Raw genomic sequence first — 16,328 nt, 5'->3', positions numbered from 1 at the left:
GCAGCATGCAGGGGGTCAGACCAGATGATCATAATGGTCCCTTCTGACCTTAAAGTCTATGAGTCTATCCATCACACAACTGCACATAAAAACTAATGCCTTATTTTTGTTCATGAAATAGTTGTACCAACTCTGTGGCTTTGTATAACCATGCACAATACACAAGTGCTATTTTAACAATTCAAGACTGCAGACCTGATTTGTGCAGTCATTTACATCTGTGCAATATGTGAGCAAAGCAGGTGTACAATGCTATTCAACGAGGAGTATTTTATACTCACTTTACACAGGTGCAAGTAACTCATTCCCCCCTCCAACTCCAAAAAGTGTTTTGTGTGTGTGTGTTGGGAAAAGCCACCTTGTCCCCATCCAGCTCTTATCCTCCTCTCACATAAATCTCTCCTGCCCCCTCATTCAGAAATAGGATCAAATAATGATGTACACCAGCTCCCTGTGCTAAGGAGGTATAGGATGGTACTTAACTGCACCTTCTGCTCCAGACTGGAAGGACATGGAGATCTTGAAGTTGTCATATCTCATTCTTACCACAGAGAGAGCTGGCTGCTGTGTTTACCATTTCCACTGAAGGAATCAAGAGGTGGCTATGATGTTGCAGGCTCCCTAATGTATGTCTTTATGGGATGCCAGACACACAAAATATGTGGTAAAAAGTAAACTAATTTCTAAGAGTTCTCAATTTTAATCTTCCAATAGTAAAAAGGATTTTAAAAATTAAGTACTCTATAATTTTAACTTGTCAATGTTGCTTTCATAAAAACAAATTCATGGGATAAAAGCTTGTGAACCAACTGTAATGTTTAAATTTTTTTATATATAATCGGGTTAAATCTCAAAAGAAAAATTGTAAAGAATCCATGGAAAATACCTAACTATAATTTGAAAAACTTCTCTCTTTCACGCACATATCACCATACACTAATTGCACAAACACTGCAAATGATATTTCACAATAAAACACAGTCAGTGTGTTTATAAAGTGTCTAAAGAAAAATCAGATTATACTAAAATATAAAAACCTTAACTAGGATTATAATTCAAATATAGTTTTTCCCAAAGGATATTATGCAAATAAATGCAGTTCTCTCCTTTGGTACAATAACCCTGTATGTAAAACTTGCAGATTTCCTTTTTCTTCTCTATCTCTGCATCATGATCAAATTTACATTGGTCTCCCTGTAAATATGACAGAAAAGGAGAGACAAAGATTATCAATTCTAAATGCTGAATTTATTCAACTTCATATTTTAACAATGATGCTTTCATCCTGTTTATCCAGTTTTGAACTTTTCTCTCTATTGACAATACATGTATTTAACAAGTGTATCAATTTTCTTGAGATTCCAAAAAGAAGTGGAGATAAAGAACATTTTACTACATTCTCAGACTAGGGTCCACAGAGTATATGCTGGTAGTCCATGGAGAGTAGGCTGGTCACATGGCACTGGTTTTTTTCCTCGATTCCATCTGGTAAATTGCATTAAAAGAAGCTAAAAATGGACAGGTTACTCACCTTGTGCAATAATCGGAGTACTTCGAGATGTATCCCCTTATGGGTGCTCCACTTTGAGGTGCGTGTGCACTTGAAGTGGTGCACTCATAGGGACACTACTCGAAGAAACATTAAATAGTTTACTAATATTATCTTTCAATTTAAGCAAATGCTGTAGTTGTTGCAAGAAAATTATGTGATCACAAATGCAAGGGGAGGTGGTTTATGCTATGAAAAAGTATTAAAAACTATTATATAGGGGGTGCCCATCTAGACAATCAAAAAAATCATATAAACTGTATTACTTTACATTATGACTAGTTCCATGGAAAGTTTTACACAACAATAATTTTTGAAAGTACTTTCAAAAAATAAAGTAAGTTATCTTACAACTGTTTTATAACTTTATAAGGTGAGGGATAGCTCAGAGGTTTGAGCATTGGCCTGCTAAATCCAGGGTTGTAAATTCAATCCTTGAGGGGGCCATTCAGGGATTTGGGGCAAAAATCTGTCTGAGGATTGGTCCTGCTTTGAGCAGGGGGTTGGACTAGATGACCTCCTGAGGTCCCTTCCAACCCTGACATTCTATGATTCTATGAACTGTAGGTGGCACTAAATACTCATCATATTGGGAACCATGGAATTTAAATACCATAACAGACAAAGCCATGAAAATATTCAAGACTATTTTATGACTATTACCTTATATTTCCACCAGGAATTTGGAAAGAGCCTAATTACATTTTATTTTTACTTTGGAAGTAAATGATGAAGAAAAAAGTTCACAATCATGAAAAGACACAGAAAATTGTGTACCTCCAAATTCACAATGGAACTAGGAATAAGTGACATAATAAACATTTTTGACATACACACATCAAATTAAGAGCAAATATGTAATTTTTTCATATTTCAAATTTTTATATTATATCTTATAATTGATTAAAAGATTAAGTTTGGTACCAGAGAATTAAGCTGCATTGTATTATTAGTTTCAGAATGATGCAATACCAGAATCTACATAATGGCAGGCTAGCATGCTATGGATTATGTCTGGCTCTAACATTCTAATTCAATTTCTCTTCTTCCTGCATCCCAACTCCACCTAGCTGCTGAGGTTTTTCAGGTCTGCCTTTATGGGATGTTTGGGAAAGCATATTTTCCCCCTTTCTTAGGCTGGAGAGAGAAGTATCTTTGTGCATAATTAAAGCACTGTTTTTCACTATATCTCAAAATCTATAATATCCAAGAAAAGATTATTTTTAAAATAAATCACCCTTCATGTGTCCAAAATTAAATATAAAAAATACAGATTACATATTACACTAATTTCAGATTCTAATATTGCTGGACACAGGTCTATTTATCATACTGTAACTGCTAATAAGTGATCAATAGTATATCATTTTTATATAATTTACATTGCACAGTGAAAGGATATGTAGTTTAATAGTTTTCCCTCAAAAATTTCTCTTACATTTATTTTATTTATACTTCCTGCCAAAAAATACTAAGGCAAAAAACCAAAGTTACATAAAACAAGTTTTCCTGATATTAGCTAAATTGAACTAGAATGCCCACCATTTCCCCGACTCCCGCTAGAGATATATACATGCATAGAAAGTATATATTTACCTTAATACATCTTCCCTCGAGAAAATATTTACAAATTTGTTTTCCTTTATGTTCCACCGTATGTTGATTTATGAATTCCTGACTCATATTCACCCATTTCTTCACTGGTTTGCCTTCCTATAAAAGGGAAATAAAAATATTTTAAGTTTATGTGTTACAGTTACTATTTTAAATATATTTGCAAAACAACAATTACAGCATTCAAAGCAGTAGTTACCCCAAAGTGGAATAAAATTTCAAAATAAAATGACAGTAATTCATGACTTGAGTGTTTTCAGATTACTGTACGCAGTTCAGAGAAAGGCAATTCTATCTCAAAATACAAAGTAAAACCAAATATGCATTTTAAATTTTCTTGATGTTCTAGTATTGTTCTGTAAGACCAAGTAACATAAAATTCTTGGGTGAAAATAGCAAGCTTTCTGTTATAAATGCAACAAATTTAGAATCTTCTTTCAGATACCATAAAGATTTGTACATCTCAGTTTTGCAAATGTATACAAGAAAAAAATAAAATATACCACTATTGTATGGGACACAGTAACTAATACTTCATATATTCAATGATCTCAAGACAATAACTTTACAGTTAGATTAGTCACTAGCTTAGGGCCCAAATACAGCAACTAGGAGTTCCCTCAGGAATGCCAAAATACTAACAGTTACTAGCCAAGCAGTATAAGCCAACTCTCAATCCTGATATGAAGTCTCCTTCTGTTATATATTTTAATGTAAAATGTTAGTGGTTGGTATTTTCTTCTTAAGAAAAAAATCAGAAAGAAGACAACAGAATGGTGCTGATGGGGTCTTCACCACCCTCTTCAGTCACTTTGCCAGTCTCAGAACCCTCCTCTCAGGAGAGGATGCTCCTCTGGCTGGGACTTTACTTCCCAATCCAGATTGAAAATAATCAATCAGGCCCACTACAGAACTGTTTGCCTCCAGCCAACTGGACCTCCTCGTTGGATCTGCCTATTAGGAGCCAATTGTCCAGGTATGGGAAGATGGTATAACTGTTTCATCTCATCTGGGCCACTGCCATGGAGAGGACCTTCCTGAAGACTCTGCGTGCTGGTAGTAGCCCAAACCGAAGTACTCTGAACTGGTAGTACTCTGGTCCTACCAGAAATCTGAGGAACCATCTGTAGGATGAATGAATGTCCACATGAAAGCAACCATCTTTCAAGTTGAGAGATGTGAACCATGTGCCCTTCTCCTTTTGATTTACAAATAAAGAAATTTAGCTGATGTAGATCAAGAATGGGCCTCCCTCCTCCTTTTTTCTTCCTGTCCTGCTAGGGCCTGTCTGTATTTGTCTCTTCATTTGCATCCTTCTCCAAAAGGAGAGTTAGCTGGATTATGGTACATGCTCCTTTCATTATTCTATCTATAGAACCAGGTTGAATGGGGTCCTGTAGAACCAGTTGAGCAAGAATCCAGTTTGCAGCCAGGGAGTGGGAAAGAGCCAGAAATGGTGGTTATTTACCTGTAACTAGAGAATATTTGAGATGCATGAGCCCTATCTGTATTCCACATATGGGATATACATGCACATCATACACTATACCTTCTTCACTGCCCCCTGTGGAGAAAAATTCCCTGGGGTGGGGAAAAAGTGGAAACAACTAACTAACTACACTATACTAGAGTCTAAAAAGAAGAAAAATACTAAAACCAAACTCAATCTATTTACAGAAATGACGCAGTAGCAGAAGGTGCTGAGGACACAGAAGATTCTGACTCAGACCATGCATTGGTAAGAAGAAACCGCAGAGGCACTGGTCCGCATCATCCCTTATGTCCTCAGTTCAGAGCATGAGGAGAACTATAGCGCACGTATAGACCAATAAACACGGCTTACTAAAAAATTCCAGACTCAGGTGTATGGTGGGTATGCATGGAATATACATAAGGACCATCACTTGAAAAGGAACCACAGTTTAGGCTGTCTAAAGAATAGAGTAAGAGTCCTGACAACTGAAAAGATGAACAGCCGACACTGACTACAGTCTAACATTTTATTTTAGATGAAAGTGAGAAAAACTTGTGAGGAAGATCAATGGGAGTAGGGAGCTAGGAACTGAATCGAGTCTCCCAATCTAATTATGCTGGCTAAAAAAACCCCCAGTGATTTGGTGCCAGCAGGTAAGCCAATTCCTCAGAACTTGAATTAATCCTCAATTAATTAAGATGCTATTAAAGCTTCAAAGTTAACATCCCATTAAAAAGTGAAGTTTATAATTCTCTTGCTAGTATTGTTTCAGTCTTTCTGGGTGCGGACTAAACAAGACTATTTTCTCAACTGGATGGGCTAGGAACTTCCTTTCTTAGAAAAGAGTTAGCTTAACCCCTGGAGAACAGAGCAAAATAGGTAGAAAACAATTAGGCAATTCTGTTTACATCTCTGTTAACAAGGAGTATCCAGGTGTTTGCAAATATATGTATGTGTTTGTAACTTCAATTCCATGTACCTCTTGAAAGCCATCAGGTCCTTTATTGGCCCCTCTCCCCCTTCCACGATCTTTACGCTTCAACTTCTTCTGAATTCCACGCCCTCGACCAACACCAAAACCCCTTTGTGCAATACCTGAAAAATATTAAAATATATTTCAGATACCTCAAAGAAAAATGACTATTCTTCAGAAGCAAAAAGCTCTTTAACGTGGCCTCCTCTTTAACTGACATGAGAAACTAGAAGGAAGAGTAGATATAGTAACTATATAGATACTACATTTCAGCTCTAAATTCCTTAACATACCATGTATAATATCAATTCCCTTTAAATACCCTTAATATTTAAAGAGTACATATAAAAATCACTGAAATATTGATGTTACCTTCATATGCACATAACAAAATACTATTTTCTGCACCCACAGCTCTCTCTCTCCTACACATGATGAAATCTCTATAATCACAAATAGGCTTAGAAGGATTAGATTTTTATTGGTAAATGTCAAAAGTCAATTTCACTGTACACACAAAAACCAAGGGAAAAACATTTCCATTGATAATAATCAAAATTTACAAATTGGCAAAGTAAGAAAAATGTACTTGAGAACTTAAGAGTTTGATTTAAGGCTATTTACTTTCTATATTTTAACATATAATGTTGAAAATTTGTGTTGAACAGTGACAAAACTTTAACATTTTGAATCTCAATGTCTACTGTAATTACACTCTCCCAATTTCCAGCCACTATGAACATTTAAATTTGGTAAAAATAAAAATAAATACTTAAAAATAAACATCAATATTATCTCTCAAAATTATAAAAAATAAAAATTGAATTCTGCCAATCCTAATTATACAATAGAAATGTTCCCAGAGAACAGTTGGGTAAGATAAATGGTAAATCCAATATTTTCTTCATTTAATTTACTTTAACCACCGTATTTCCTATTTAGTTGGGTAAGAAGAATTGTTTATGACATCAACAAAACCACGTGACTCAAGTGCCCATAACCTGCTAGTCAAGGGAACCATATTGGAGGTACCATTACTACCAATTTCTGAAATTTTGTGAAACTTGAAAAAAACTTTGCATAGAGAATATTCAACAACATTGCATTTTGGTTTTGTATTTTGTGATTTTAAATAACTGACAGATCAATCAAAGCCTGTGGACAGATACTTTATACCTATTTTAAACTAAAAATAAACCCCAATGAAACAATTGCAACAACAGTGAAAAAACAATTTTATGAATTAGATGATACCCAGGCTTTAGAATCAGGTTATTTTCATTACCATCTTTTCCCTTGCAACCCTTCTGAAACAGAGGCCCCTCTGGTGAGGGATGGATCTTCTCAGGCTAGTCATCTTCTCCCCTCCACCTACCTCTCTCTCCATAACTACCTTACTCCCTCCTCTCCTTTACTCACAAACCCCCGAGATTAATTTCTTAAGTGGATGCTACATAATATAAATATCATGCATAATTAATTTATCAAGTAAGTTGTTTTAGGTATAGTTCCAATATTTATTTTCCATGAGCATTCAACAAAATTTTGAACATACGAAAATTTGTGAAAAAATGAACAAAAAGGGGCATGATCATGGCTAAGGACCAGATTTCTAAATGTATTTAGATGCCTATGGAAGTTAGGCATCTTAAGCACTTTTGAAAATCCCGTTAGGTATCAATCTGCATGTTTAGGTGCTTAAATACCTTTACAAACCTGGCCTTATTCAAAATATAATTTTTCCCACCCAGCTCTATGTATGACACTTTCATAGAGTACATTATATAGAAAATAATTCTGAAGCAATATTACTACTCAAATACTTATACAACTGACAACAATTGGCAAGATTTAACTTATTTAAAAAATTACACTATTCACTGCAGAACATGGAACATTAACCTGGATATGCAGCACTGATCTGTGACTAGTATCAGTGGGTAGCCGTGTTAGTCTGTATCCATAAAAACAAGGAGTCCGGTGGCACCTTAAAGACTAACAGATTTATTTGGGCATAAGCTTTTGTAGGTAAAAAACCTCTGAAGTAGTGAGGTTTTTTACCTACGAAAGCTTATGCCCAAATAAATCTGTTAGTCTTTAAGGTGCCACCGGACTCCTTGTTGATCTGTGACTGTGTAATTTTTATTGCTGATATGTGTTTGCTACCTGTATATAAGAAGAGGAGAGTTACCGTCAGCACTTTGCATTTAATTACTAGCATGACACACCATAGATGCCTTCTGGTAGAAAAACTACCAGCACCCACCTACCGTTTGTACAGCTCTGACAGTTGGATAGTAGAGGCAAGATGCACTGAGGGCAGAAGCAAGACAAGAAAAAGCAACCCATAGACAACAAGAGGAAGACAAAAAAACCAAGAGAAGATGAAACAAAAAACAATGGATCCTATCAGCTATAGATAAGAAATGCTGTCATCATAAAAACAGTTCAGGTGTCAAAAACCAGCAAGATTTATAGGCGACTTCTGAAATACTGGACTTAAACTAAGAGAAACTACTGAAAAATTGGGTATGACCTATAATTTTGAAGTGTTGTTGTAGCTGGACTGGTCCTAGGATATGAGAGAGACAAGGTAGATGAGGTAGTATCTTTCATTGGACCAACTTCTGTTGATGAGAGACAAGCTTCTAAAAGATATTACCCTAACCTACCTTGTCTAATTTTTTTTCACCATTTGTAGGACACCATCCCATTCTGAAAGTTTCTGAAATGAACTAAATTAGCTATTAAACCAAACCGTACCTTTCTGGATTCCTTTCATCCCCTGTTTTTTCACTGGTTCTTTAGGAAATGGAGCTCCTAAATCAGTATTTGAAGTTTCTTTAGCTTTTCTGTATTGTTTTAACTGATCAGCAAAATCCTCCTCCTTTTCTTCTTCATTATAGTTACCAAAGTTATCATCACTGTAATTAGTGTATTCATCATATTCCTTATTTTTTAATTTTTTATTATGTTGTGCCTTCTGGGAAGTCATGTAGTTTCCTGATAAATGTCCATGCTGCATGAAAGGGGTAGTTGCAATTAGAAGCAATTTAACATCTCACTCTCCCAAACTCCCCCTTGCCCTCACTTTATTAAGATGGTTATTTCTACACAATTATTTTACTATCAAGTGTTTCGTTATTTCCATGATTTCCACAATTTGCACAAGCAAACGTCATTGTTGTAAAGTAAAATTTAATTATTTAGTAACAAAATGATCATTATACTATAATTGTCCATTATGTAGCTTTTACGCCTTCCTCAGGACTTCTGATACAAATCTCTGTCTGAGACTGAATAATGGACTAAATGGACGTCAGTCTGATCTGCTACCACAATTCCTTTGTAATATCGCACTGTCAGGGGAATGTTATTCCTTTAAAAATAAGTTAAAAGTCATGGAAATATGTCTGTTGATGTTCCGTTTTGAAAAAAAGCTGTTCACAAAACAAAAATTTAGTATCTAAACTCATTTGGCAATGTACCTTTCACCTAGTTCAAATATACTTTAAATTTATTTGTATAAATACAAAATTTGCTAGCATATCAAATTTTTTACTATGATCAATCTACTTGAAAAGTAAGTTACATATAGATGATCATCAAATGTATTTAAAAAAAGAAAGGCTATGGCTTTTTCTGATAAATTAACAGATTTTTTGTGAGAGTGAATTAAAATGAAACAGTTATGTAAATATTTCTTTGAATTTTAGTTGTAATTACTAAAGCAGTAGAAGAATGGCAGAACTGATAGGTTGTCTCCGGTACTGATCAATAGACAAACATTAGATTTACAGAAAGTAAAAAACACACTTTTTTCAGCTACTGATGTGACTGAAACTAACATCTAAATAAAATAATAATTATTGATGTATTTTAGAATCTGATGGAAATGGAGAAATGTGATATTCCAATAAAAAAATTGTTAATAATTATGTCTACAGTAAAATCTAGAAAATTCAAGTAAAATCAGATTTCTTAACATTTTCCTATAGCATGATGACATTGATACAAACAAGTAAGTGTGTCTGTCTCTCAGTTAATCAGACAAGGTGATGCCAAATAGAATGAAGTATGCTCAGCTCCACTCTTTTTCCACTGTCTGCAGGCAGACTCTTGAGTTTGATGACTAGACTACTAGAGATATAAATAAATTAGGCATTCCAAAAGGTTTTTTGAAGAAGTTTTGCACTCAAGTCCTCATGAAAGTCTTCTATCCTTCTCCAGTTTCTCAGTCAGAGATCCAATGCCTCAGATCCTCTGTCCCTCCTTCAGGGGAAAGGCAGAGTCAATTTCTTCCATGGGCTTCTAAAGGGATATCTGATGGTCTAAACTGAAAAAGCCAGGACAAATTACACTAAAAAAACCCCAAACAGCATGCAAGCTGTATATTTTTATTGGTAGCTTCTAGAGAGAACTACTGCCATATCCACAGAAGCACAGCCCATTTCCACCATATTAACTATAGAGGGATAGAGGGGGTCCTCTGACAACTACTCCCTGAAAAAAAATGCCTAAAAGGATTGGAAATGGGCAGAAATTAAAGTTATTTAATTCTCATTGGCACCTTCTTTTCTGATAGCGGAAAAGATACTCCCACTTGCCTGTACCATTGCTCAGGAAATGTTAAACTGTAAAATCAGAGTTATTCTAAAATTGTATAGGTTCATTAAAAAGATAATACAGTAGTACATCTGGAAACCTACCTAACAGAAATGAGATCTAAATATATTGCCAGAATGAAATCTTTGTTGAGCATGGATTAGGAACATATGGATTTATAAATAGCACAATACTATTTAAAAATTGTGGATAAACGGAAGAAAAAAAAATCAGTTTTATAAGTTATACCTGAAGGAATGAGCTATCATAATCTCTGTACAAACCAACTCCCTTCTTATGTGGTCTTTCTGTACGTTCAATATCAGAATCCAGGCTGTAGTCTGAACTATCATCACTGGAGGGGGAATTATGCTGAAAGAGAAAACCAATGTTACTTCTATAATGTTAAGTATCAGAGGGGTAGCTGTGTTAGTCTTGATCTGTAAAAAGCAACAGAAAGTCCTGGTGGCACCGTTAATACTAACAGATGTATTGGAGCATAAGCTTTAGTGGGTGAATACGTCTTGCGTCTGACGAAATGGGTATTCACCCACGAAAGCTTATGCTCCAATACATCTGTTAGTCTTAAAGGTGCCACAGGTCTCTCTGTTGCTTCTATAATGTTCTTATACAAAGGACTATATATATTAATTAGTATATGATATAAAAATATTAGCTCATGATATCAAATCAGACTATCTACTATCTCTCTCTGCTTTCAGGGGCAACCTAGAAAGGCATATGGTTTATTGCCACCAATCCCCTTCCTTGCCTTGACAGAAGATGAGGGGTCAGATCTGATCATGCTTGGTAAGGATCTCTAGGCAGAGCTAAATCCAATAAGATGCCCTTGAATCTTCCCCATGATTTTTAGGGGGCTGAAGTGCTGCGTTCTACAAGGGCTGCCAGAAGAGCTGAAGCAGCTTCTCCATTCTTCAAGGTGGGAGGACTGCAGGGGTACTTATTCTCAGTGCTGCTGCTGCTTGAACAGTCTGTACTTTTTCTGGGTTCCTGATCTCTCACTGAGGATGAATTCTTTCCATGGAGAACCCTCTGTTGTCAGAGCTGCTCCTGACTCCTGGAGGAGGGTGGATTGTGGGGTGAGATGAACTTAAAGTGCAGATCAGACCATGGTGCTTAGATCGATGAAGGAGGGTCTTCCTGCTCTCCCTGTGTTCTTTTCCTGTGTCAATACCTTTCTTTCCTAAGGGCAGGGGCAGAGCTGAGACTGCATCTGTACTCTAACCACCTCTTTATTCTGGGGGCTGGAGCTACTGACCTCGAGTGAGGCTGCTGGACTCTGAGGTACTAATCCATTTGGGTAGTTTCAGAATTCCCTCCTACTCTAGAGGGGCTGAATCCCTGGCAAGAGGAGGGGAAGTTCTTCACAGAGCTTCCTCCCTATAAGGGATTTCTGAGGGGACACTCTTCCCTAATTTTCCCTTTGGAGTGTAAGCTGCCCCTGCACTTGAGGCAGAAATGTCTGGTAATGCTAAAATGATCCTGACCTTTGCTCCTTCTCAGCCATTTTGGAAACCTGGTAAGGAGGTTGGGAGCACAGGGGAAGGTACTGGGTCCTCTGCTGCTTATGGGATTGAAGGTCTCAAGCTGTCAGGGCCTCACATGTGCTGCTGTGGCAACTGATCACCACACCTTCTTATAAGTGTCTGAGGCCTGCTTCTTTGTCCCCCAAGGTTATTATTACAGGAAAAGAATGTGTCCTCCATCTGCTGGAGACTAACAGAAACCTGAGTTATGGCTAGAACCTTATATGTGAGGGATATGACAACACAAGACAGTGTTCCCTCTTCATGTGCTGACCTGTATGTGTTTAGACTCATTTAGGAGACTAAAGAGAGAATTTATTTTGTTTGAGCAACCCCATCAAAGATTTCCAATAAGTAGCTTCAGAATCTGCTTTCATTTATAAAATCAGCTTCTTGTCCTTATGGTTAATGATAGATCACGGAAAACAATTGACTAAACTGATGCACTAAACAATTCACTAATTGATTCCTTCGTCTGCAGAGAGCCTGAAGTAATAGCTCCAAGTCGTGCAATCTATCCTAGTAATTTCAATCAGGGTACTGTGGAATCTGCAATTGCACAACCATGACATCTAGCATTTTCCAAGAGGCCATGTAATTCAGAATTTTTATCATCAAATACCTCATCTTGCTATAGACAGGCACCTCACATTTTGTTTTCTCTCTCTGCCCAGCTGGGATCTATCTGCAAACGCCCCTCTCTCCAGTTTCCTTTGCACAAAAGCAGTTAAATGGGAGTACAGTGCATGCTAACTGCACCGTTCCATGAAGCCAGGCAGCAGAGTCAGGGAGACATTGCTGGAGTCCTGCTTGTAGGCAGGGAATGGGGACAGCTAAAATCATTCTTGTGCTATTTCTCTGACCCCTCTCCAATTTATCAACATCCTTCTTGAATTGTGGATGCCAGAACTGGACACAGTATTCCACTAGCATCCACACCACTACCAATACAGAGGTAAAATAACCTCTATTGCTACTTGAGATTTCCCTGTTTATGCATCCCTGGATCACATTTAGTTATTAGGTTGCAAAATCAAGCACCTGAAAGTTAGGAAATGACAGATTTAAAGTTGCCTATGCAACCTTAACTGTGCCGCCCGCCCCGCATCCCACCTGTGAACTGCAGTGGGGTCCTATGGAAAAAATAGCATGTGATTGTGTAATTAAAGACTGAATAATATTGCATAATGTATACGGAGGCAGAACTAAGTTTACACAGGCAACTGTAAGTCTGGCATTGTCTAACTTTCAAGTGCTTGACTTTTCAAACTACACAACTTTCTTTTAACATACAAAAAGTATGTGGTTTCCTAGTTGTTGTTTAAAGGGGAAAAAAACAAGTTCTATTATACACATTTGCAGTAGGAGAAGGCTATTTATCGCAGAGGGGTGATGCGCTTCTTGTGCCCTGTGCTGGGTGTAGGGAGTGGTATGGGGAAGGCCTGCTTGTAGTTTTAGTCCTGTTTTTTAATTACTTTTTTTTTAAACACATAAATAGAATTTGTATCTTTCAGCTCTTGTATAACCTTATAATTAAAACCAAATTTACTTTATTCTTCACAGTCCTAAAATTCTTCTGCTAGATGAAGCAAAAAGGTAAGGAATAAAATAAAGTGAGACTGGGAAATGCTATCTTATAGTTAACAGCAGGAGACTTGGAGTCAGGAAATCTAGGCTCTGTTTCAGCTCTGCTACTGTCTCTGAATGACCTTGAGCAAGTCATTTAACCCCCTTCTCCCTCTCTCTATTAAATGGGTATACTTTCCAACCTTTGTAAAATACTTAGAAATATTCTGATGACTACACCAGATTAAGTGCAAAGGACTGTCAATACTTTATCACTTATTAAATAAAATAGAACTCCTATGAAATCTTTGTAATTTACATGGATAATAAAACATTACACAATCTCAAAGGTTCCCATCTCTAACTTAGGAAAATATTAAGTCCTGAGCGGATAGGCATAATTACACTGCCTCCACTTGTTTCTGTGTTATTCAGTGCTAAATTTCAGAGTTCTATGTGGATGTAATATGCATCCTCAAGGATGCCTGCACCAGACGTTTTCACTAAAGATTTCCCACCATTGCCACCACTGGTTCAGCAGCACTAGTGACAGCAAGCATGGGAGCTCTAGTGTGAAATCCTTGTCCCACTGAAGTCACGCAGGATTTCACCCCTAAGGCTCCAGGTAGCAACCAGCATTTAAGCATCACGTCAATTAACTCTGCTCACAATGAGTCTATATGCCCAGATATGGGAGAGCTTCTGCCCCACGTGGTGCCTCCAGAGGAGAGATGGGACACTGGGTCCCCACGTGCTAGGTCCAGGATGTGTGAGAGGAGCAGAGCCCAGCCCAGTTCCACCACAATCTTCTGCAACAGCTGCTCTGACAGCTCCCAGAGCAGTGCATGTGGCTGCTCTGGCTGCCGGTGGCCTACTTTTTAGAATATTTGTTTTCAGTTATTTTGGAATGCTGCCAAAAGTTTCCTACTCTACACAAGCAACAGAAGAAAAATGGAGATTTTAAACAATTTATAACTCACCTAAACCTGAACAGGGACTAATAGAGTAGTAATATATGAAAGTGAACTACATAAAATACTTTTATTAATAATTTGGAGTTTATAAAAAGCTAGCTGCTGAGTTTCTGAAACTGTGATTTTTGCAGTGCAGTAGCCAGAGAAATTGTTGATTTACCATCTCTTGTCCTGGACAAATTCACTGTCACTGAAGTCAGCGGAGTTGCACTTGTTTATGTTAAGAGCGAATACAACCCAATATTTTAAATCAAAATTCCATTATAAACATTTTTTGAGGGGCCTTTTATACAGTGGCCCAATTTTTTCTATCATTCATATAGTGTCCAAAGAAGTGCTAGGTGCTTAGGGGTAAAACAACTTTCAGATATGTTGTTCAATTTCCTGGATAAGAAAAAGTAAACTGTGTAGCTACAGTAATCATATCCAATATTTTGGTTTACATTTTCTAACCTTATGTTTATCCCGTCTTCTCCTTTTTGATTTTTTCTTTTCCTTTTCTTTTTTGCGTTTCTTTCGTGATTTTCTATGTGCTTTTTCATTTTTCTGTTTATCTTCCCCTTTTGCATCCTGTTCTTCCTGAACTTCTTCAAATCCTGCATCATCTATTTCACCATCTTCTAGCTCACCATCTTCCCTGTATGGGAAAGGTATGATTTAGATTAAATATGAATTTCCTAAATTAAAAGCATGTAGTACAAAACTGCTCATTTGCCCATTTTCAACAATAAAAGTCAATAAAGATTTTTTTTTTTTTTTACTACCAAGTCTCTCTTCTTCAACTAAATTTATTAAACAATAAATCTTTAAACATTCAACCAAAAAGTTACTATGATTTTCTCCCACAGTTTAAATAGTGTATCCAAATCATAAATTGGTCTTGGCCTCAATACCAGAAGTAGTTTATATACAAATAAAAATGACAATAAATTTAAACCACTCATAACTAAGGTCTTCTCTACATTAGGAATACAGCCATATCAGGGCACTGGCAACTACAAAGTGTCCTAGTTTGGTTATAGTTTTGATTTGCAGTGTACAATGGGTCTTTAACTATGTTTCATAACCAGGCTAAAGCCTTGGTCAGACCACAGCTTTCACCACATCATCAAGGAGAGTTAAGGTCCAGTTTACATTACAAACTATAATGTTTTCCACTGAATTACAGAACAACAGTATTACCACCAGGAGCCCTAATTTTGTTGTGTATGTAGAGTACTCAGGGCATAAATTAAAGATGAGTAAGGCTCTTAGAAAGCTGAGTAGTAAGTGGGACTGTACAATAAACGTGGAAGTGCTTCCACCCTTAGAAAACACTACACTTCATATGAATGAATTTTCTTCATTTTAGGAACAAAATTTATCATAAAACTGAGATTGGGCCCATAACTGTAGCAAATTTGCAATGCTTACCCCATGTGAAAAATCCCCCTGAAGACAAAGGAACTGTTTCATAAGTAAGAATTATAGGAACTTGCCCTATAACTCTGATGCTAAAGCAGCTATTCAAAGAAGCAAGCTGATTTTAACAGTCCTAAACAAAGCAACTGAAGGTGGACTAATTTCACACATTTCACTATATTAACTCTATCTAGATTAGAAAAAGAACACTACTGTGACATAAAAACTTAAGAACTGCCATACTGGGTCAGACCAATGGGCAGTATAAAACAGGATGAGCAGGGATGCAAAACCATGCTCTGAAGTGTCCCTAGGCACTGTTTGCCAGAAGCTGGGAATGGGCAACAGGGGATGGATCACTTGATGATTACCTGTTCTGTACATTCCCTCTGGGGCACCTGGCATTGGCCACTGTCAGAAGACAGGATACTGGGCTAGATGGACCTTTGGTCTGACCCAGTAGGACCGTTCTTATGTAGTAGCCTTTCTTCATCAGTGGCCAGTACCAAAGCTTCAGGGGGAATGTACAGAACAGGATAATTTTGGAGCGATCCACCCCTATTTTCTCCTCCTGGCATCTGGCAGTCAGATGTTTAGGGACACCCAAAAATGGGATTGCATCCCT

At 36.9% G+C, this 16,328-nt stretch overlaps 1 protein-coding gene across 2 annotated transcripts in view; it reads right to left on the bottom strand.

Moving 5' to 3' along the window:
* The window catches only part of ZC3H6 (zinc finger CCCH-type containing 6), a 65,065-nt gene that overhangs the window by 14,397 nt on the left and 34,340 nt on the right, over positions 1-16,328 (bottom strand). For both annotated transcript variants that reach the window (XM_034763962.1, XM_034763961.1), the window contains exons 2-7: positions 14,756-14,939; positions 10,465-10,587; positions 8,374-8,629; positions 5,617-5,732; positions 3,146-3,262; positions 1,083-1,194 (exon numbers count right to left, since the gene is read on the bottom strand). In XM_034763962.1, coding sequence (XP_034619853.1) covers positions 1,083-1,194; positions 3,146-3,262; positions 5,617-5,732; positions 8,374-8,605 — 577 coding nt within the window. In that variant the 5' untranslated portion in view covers positions 8,606-8,629; positions 10,465-10,587; positions 14,756-14,939. The remainder of the gene's footprint in view (positions 1-1,082; positions 1,195-3,145; positions 3,263-5,616; positions 5,733-8,373; positions 8,630-10,464; positions 10,588-14,755; positions 14,940-16,328) is intronic.

This window comes from Trachemys scripta, chromosome 3, assembly GCF_013100865.1.
Source record: "Trachemys scripta elegans isolate TJP31775 chromosome 3, CAS_Tse_1.0, whole genome shotgun sequence".
NCBI classification, from domain to species: domain Eukaryota; kingdom Metazoa; phylum Chordata; order Testudines; family Emydidae; genus Trachemys; species Trachemys scripta.
Note: the sequence above shows the minus strand (reverse complement) of the source record. Positions and strands in the feature narration are given on the sequence as shown.